The sequence below is a fragment of the Pan paniscus genome, chromosome 4 (assembly GCF_029289425.2).
Source record: "Pan paniscus chromosome 4, NHGRI_mPanPan1-v2.0_pri, whole genome shotgun sequence".
NCBI classification, from domain to species: Eukaryota; Metazoa; Chordata; class Mammalia; order Primates; family Hominidae; genus Pan; species Pan paniscus.
This window is the reverse complement of record NC_073253.2, coordinates 54,943,279-54,949,842: the sequence shown is the minus strand read 5'-3', so window position 1 is coordinate 54,949,842 and position 6,564 is coordinate 54,943,279. Positions and strand designations below refer to the sequence as shown.

Sequence of the window (6,564 nt, the reverse complement as noted above, 5' to 3'; positions counted from 1 at the left end):
TGCTGGCATGGTTTGGGGATGATCTGGGGATTAAATTTGTGCTGATTTCTTTACTCTCATTATCATGACAAATGGATTGTCATTTAGAAAAAAGTAGAATTTGTGAGGAATAAGCAAACAGAGTTTTTAGTTAGCAAAGAGATAGGAAACTCTAAACTCTTTATCCAGGATCTTAGTAAGCTCAAAAACAAAAAACAAACAAAGTTTTTATGGTATCAAGTTAAAAACTCTTTAATATCTCAAAATATCTTATCAGATTGAATTATATCCAATATCAATTTGATGGCTATATTCAACACATATTAAGAACCTACTGTGTACCAGGCATAGTTTTAAGTGCTAGTGATATATTGGTAAGCAAAGACCTTGCTCTCATGGAGCTGTGGTCTGGTGGGAGAGACAGACAACAAAAACAAACACGTATATAAATCTGTGAGAAGTGTTATAAAGAAAATTGAGCAGGGTTATGAGAATAAAGCTACAGAATGGGGGATATCTCACACAGGATGGTTAGCAATGGCTCTGCGGCTCCAGGCCCTGCCTACTCTCTCACTTTTCCTCAGTTTTTCCGGATGTCTCAAGCTTATTTACGCCTCAAGATCTTTGCAAATGTTTCTTGTCTGGATCCCCTTCCTCTTCCTGTCAACTTTTTCCCTAGTTACCTCTTACAATCCTTCAGAACTCAGATGCAAATCACTTTCTCAAGGCCTCAAAGAAGCCTTCTGTGGCCCTCCGGAACAGATCAAGTTCAGGTTCCTGCTTATTTACCCCACTGAGCTCCTTCATTGCACTGATCACATATATAATTATATGAGTATTGTTTAAGCCTTTGTCCCCTCCAGACTGTAAGCTCCATGAAAGCAAACACTGTGTCTCATTAACTTATTGTTGAGTCCTTAAAACTTTGTAGTTTGCAGAGTAGGTAACCAAAAATAATTGTCAAGTATCTGAATAATTTTCAATATCCCAGAATATTCAATTAAGTGTATGGAAGGCCCCTTTCAAAGCTTGCTTAGAAAACACCATGCTTAATCTCATAGGCCATCTAAGTAATTTTGGTAATTTTTAATGTAGCATAATTACTCAAGTTGGCTTTATTTGGTTATGAATATCAGTACTAACTTATGATGTCACTATCCTTTCATTTCAACCACGTTCAGTATCCTAAGAGACATGCTGATTGAACTATAATTTAAAATGAATAATCTTTTATTTGTAAAAGATTGAGTCATAAATAGGCAGAATCAACCCATGCTTTTATTTTCATTGCATATAAAAATTTCATATGAAGGTATGGATGTACAGTACTATCCCCGTGGGCTGTAAGAGAGGCTAAGAAACCACTAAAAGAATAATCATTTGTAATTCTCACACACAATTTACCACTCTGAAAATATATCCAAAGAAATAAAAACAACTCAAATCAGTTAAGGATGTTTTTGTAATTATAGTGTCCCCTTTGTACTGTTTAAAACAAAAGTAATCAAATTCCTTTGGGCCAGGGCTGCTAAAATCTACAGTTTGTGTCAAAAAATAAAATAAAATAAAATAGGCTCATTTTTCCTAGAAAAAGAATCTTTCCTTTCACTGAAAAGCCACGATTCAAGGGCTGGGCAAGTAGTGGGAGGATGTTTCCATATAATCCATTATAAATGTTTCCTGCTTTAGGGGCTGGCCATTGTACAAGGTGAAATTTTAAAATTCTAAAGCAATGAAAGTTTTGCAGAAACAAATCTTAGAGGATGGTGAATGCTTTCTGCTATGTAAACTGACATCAACCCAACTTTGTGTTTAAATAGATGGGTTTACATATATATAAGGACATTTGGTTTATCTTAGTGGAAGAAAAATTTTAGGATTAAAAAACAGTATTTTCTCTTTAATATATTCTCTTAACATGTCAGGAAGCTGATGAATAGATAACCAACACGAGTAAACTCTGGCTCCAATTTCAAATCAAGTCCATTTTCCTATGAGCTCTAGAAGCCAAAAGGACTTAAAAAAAAAGAAAAAGATTGTTTATAATCACTGGGAAAGAATATATTTCCCCAGTTGTGTTTCCGAGTTAAAAAAAAAAAAAAAAAAAAAGGAAATAATCAAATGCAAGTAGCTGAAGTAGTTCCTGATCAACAGATGGCAAACAACCATCACACATGCAGTGCTGCTCCCTGGCAAGAAGTACTTAAGAGCTTCTGTCTCAAAAGGGTCTCAGAATCTTTCAGAGGTTGTCTGTGGTTTTGTAAAATCCACCTATTGGCAGAATTCTAATCAATTAAAAGCCTGGATGTAAAATGCCCAGCCCTAGCTCCACTGTTACCTTTCAAATGCAGCAAAACAGAAGAAAATATTGGTTAAAGTTAAGGCACAGCCCTGGGACCAAAGACCTGCAGCTATGTTTTTTTAAATTTATATATCTTTAAGTATTTTATAGTTTTCTTGAATCTTCCATAAACAAGCTCTAAGGTGACAAGACTATATTACAGGAGAAAAGAAAAATGTACAGAGTATGTATACACACCATTCATTCTCTCACCAAGAGTTTCCAAATATATCAACACCATCCCATCATGGGATGATGTTTTAATAAGAACAGATAATTTACAATTAACATTACAGTATGTACATTGCAATAAATACATGGTTGTAAACAGACAAACAAGACTGTATTACAGGTAAGGTCATTTGGTGAGAAAAAAAATGCATGGCACAAAAAATAAATAATGCATTCAAAAATTATCATAAAGCTTTCTGTAAAATCCATTTCATTCAAGTTTTTTCTTTCCTTGTCTGTAATTTGTTCTATCTACATTATTGTGAATTTTAACTGATATAAAACAAAATTAAAACAGCATTATTGTGTTCAGTAACTTGCAAGCTGAAATGCACTGGTTTTACACAAACTTGGACATTTTTTTCCCCATACAGTACCCAGATATTGCATTTTCTTATGGCATTTTAGGAAATGTAAAGCCACTTGTAAAAGGATATTCTTTTATTCTTTTTTAAAGCAGTATATATTTCTGAAGCACACTTTGGCGAGAGAGAAGGGCAAGGATAAGCAGATTGTACAGTGCATTAGTCCCTGTCTCTTGGATATTGAGCCTTTTCTGCAATTTGATTGTCCATTAGTGGGTATCTTTACAACATGGTACCATTAAAAACCAACAAACTGGAAAAAAAAAAAAAAGAGCCTCTCTTTATTAGTGCAGTTATAAACCCTTTACCCTTTCAGGTCTGGATTTGTTAATGACATATTGCTGCTTTTTATTTTATTCATTATTAAGATTCTAGGCACTCTGTGGGGGAAATACTAAGTGTAGGGAGGAGAGGAATGAGAATGTTTTGGAAAGAGGAATAAACTCTAGACTCTTTACCTTTCTTTCTAGACTTCACTCAGGGACAAATAAAATTAAAAGAAACAAGTTCCCAAATATTCTTGTGAAACTACTTGGTCAAACATACGTCTTTATTTTTTTCTTATTTGAAAGATTACCATCTGATCTTTACAGAGGAAAGAGAGTAGAAACCTTGCAATTAACTAGTTGATTCCTATTCTGCTTTATGTAAAAGATCAGAGTTATAAAGACATAATTTTTATTTCAAAGGATCTAAGCATCAGCTAGATCTCAGGGGACTGAAATGGGGACTCTCTTCAGCATGAGTCATTTGCCTGGCTGATGACTTACTTTCCAGTCCCCAGGAGGCTCCTTGAGAAGTTCCAAATATAAATGCTTTTCAGAGTTGTAATTCTTCTTAAACGTTTGATTTTCCACTTGTCAGATACCCACTTTGGCTTCTATCTCAATTCTTGAATATCAATGTGAAAAATGATTATTTGGGCTTTAAAGTCTTCATAGAGAAGGTAAAGAAGACTTTATTAAGGCTGACATGGGGATAAAGTCAGAATTAAATGCCCCATGATGCCAACTGCTATAATCAGGTAAACACTAGGAATTAATCTCTAAAACTGTAATACAGTTCCTGGTGCTGAAATCAGCCAAGAGTGATCTCTAATTTTTTATTTAACCAGAATTTTTACCAATATAATATTTTAGGATGCATCACAGTACTAACCCTCTGGTGCCAGTGGCATCATCTTCTTTCCCTCCATGTGTTTAAAGAAGTAGTTCCCCTCTGCAAGATATGCTTATAGATCGAGGATAAGTGACAAAGGACTTCCTACATGTTATGTGGCTGTCCATTAAGGAAGAGTAGTTGCTACGCTTAAAACCGTTTCTCAGGGATGTTCCTGATATAGTTCTTAATCCCATGGTGAAATCATTAAAACCAAATAGGATTAGTTGTATTGGTGTTTGTTAATATATTGTTAATATTCTTAAAAACTGCCTAGTTGGCTGTTTAACTTTTCTCTGTAAACCAAGAGTAAAAGCTAGTCATGATATACAACCTCGTGGTTGAAATGAATGTATGTTAACCCTAACTTGACTACCTGTTTCTTTTCACCGGTGACAATGGTAGTGATATATTTGACAAGACCTCATCTAGCAAACATGGATAAGGTTCAAACACACGCTAAATTATAAAGCAGCACAAGGGGAAAAACCTTTTTCTTACTATAACTGGCTGTAAAAACAATAAAAATGAGCATGAAATGTGTGGATTATTAGAGCATGAAATGTGTGGATTATTAGAAAGACATGCACTTGTGAAATGAACATCTATTGACACAGCAAAACATTATTAGGAGATACTAAGTAGGAAAACATCTAAAAAAGACTGACCATTTTAGCTACTGGGTATTTATATATCTCCCACTTGCTTCAGACAACACCAACTGATGACTGAGTTTGCATGAAGCTTAAGACACATTTGATATAACACACATAAAAGTATTATAGAACAAATAGTCACTTTGCACATGAAGAAAAACACTGGTGAAGAGCAACTCTGCTTATCTGGAAAGAGTGAAACAAAATGCGAAGTAAATAATAAAGACTTACAAAAAGGGTTTCCTGCAACATAAAGTTGTTTTTCTGTTTTAAAATATGGAAGTCATTGGTATATAAAACAATGAATCACTACAAATCAGTTAATTGCTATGAACTATAAGGTGCAAGTAAAATTCATAAATTAGATTTTTATCCAGTGTAGCACAGATTTGTACTGAAAACTTGCAAGTTACTCCTTAGAAAAAAATAACCAGTGGCAGATGAAGTTCTGAACATAGTTTTTTTTAAATATAATACCTCAATACATTTAATAATAAAAGTAAGCTCTACAAAAAATCTGTTTTACATATCATACAAAATGTAGAGGTCAGTGCAGCTCACTGAACCACACTATTCAGTCATGTATCAGGAAGACTTGAAATTAGAAAATTATGCAATTTCTGTGGCTCATCCTCCTACTGGTAACAGATTCGTGCTATGTCCTGTTCTTGACATATTTGTTGCTTCATCCATTAAGTTCACTCTGTGCAATGCCTTTCTTCTGAAAATATTGCAAACAAATAAAAAGGAATAGAAACCCCAAGTCCAATAAACTTTTGGGCTGCCTGATGAGTCACACTCTCTTGAAAACAATTTGGAGTAGATTTTATCTGCTTTGTCAGCTCTACCAAGCTGAAATCTTGTTAAAAACGCTGTTCGTGAAGATGTCCACCTTGCTCTGATGACATGGAGGTGAAAAAACTGGTTACGATATTCCTGAGCGCTGGACTGAGTAGTCAAGGTCAGTTTTGTTCAACAAACGTCCTGGCAGATGACAGTGAGGTGTGACCGTGGTTGTGGCATGTGACATGCACTTTGGAAACAATTTTTCTACTTAAAAAAAAAAAGGCATGAAAGTTTTTGCACTGTTACGTGTCAGGAGAACGATCATCTATGACACAGGCTTCAGGCTGGCTTTCCTCTTCTTCCCCTACTGCCTCCTCTTCAACCTGTTCATCAAGGGGAATTTCAGTAGACTCTGAGTCTTGAGTACAAAGAGTCTTGGAGTCACTGCAGCTAGTGTCTTCTTCCACTTGACTGCCACTGTCCTTTTCCGTGTCTGACTCACCATCTTCCTCTAAAGTTAGTTCAAACTGGAATTTCTCAGTTTGACCCTGCCGGCCCTCCTCTGGGTCATCAGGTGCAGGAGAGGGGCTCTGAGGGATTGTGCTCTGGTACCATTCACGATTGTCCTCCAAAGTGTCCAAAATATCCTGGGCGTCAGGGTGGACGAGGTCTGCCCATGTCTCCCAGAGGGGATGAACAATATAGTCTATGAAGCCCACCTAGTTAAGAAAAAAATCCAGTATGAGTAGAGGACTTGGGACTAAGAAACAATGGAAACGCTTAATTAGATCATGGCCCACAAATAAAACACTGAACAGAAGACTACTAAACTTAGTTTGGTAAAATTGTCACTATTTTCAACAACAGACCATATAAAGTAAAGTATTGCTACTAGCTGGTCAAAATTAGCTTCTAGAACGCTTGGTTAAAGAGCGTGTTCATAGCATAAAAAATTTTCCAGTTGTTGACATGGTAGGGCTTATTTTACAATCACCAATTTGTAGGTGAATCCAGATAACTGAAATAATGCCATGTGCTCTATGTATAT

The 6,564-nt window shown here is 35.5% G+C and overlaps 1 protein-coding gene across 7 annotated transcripts in view; it reads right to left on the bottom strand.

The window, feature by feature from the left end:
- Positions 1 to 204: 204 nt before the first annotated feature.
- PDE4D (phosphodiesterase 4D) overlaps positions 205 to 6,564 on the bottom strand; it is a 1,528,950-nt gene continuing 1,522,590 nt past the window's right edge. For all 7 annotated transcript variants that reach the window (XM_034960060.3, XM_063604447.1, XM_034960062.3 and 4 more), the window contains one exon: positions 205 to 6,235. In XM_034960060.3, coding sequence (XP_034815951.1) covers positions 5,819 to 6,235 — 417 coding nt within the window. In that variant the 3' untranslated portion in view covers positions 205 to 5,818. The remainder of the gene's footprint in view (positions 6,236 to 6,564) is intronic.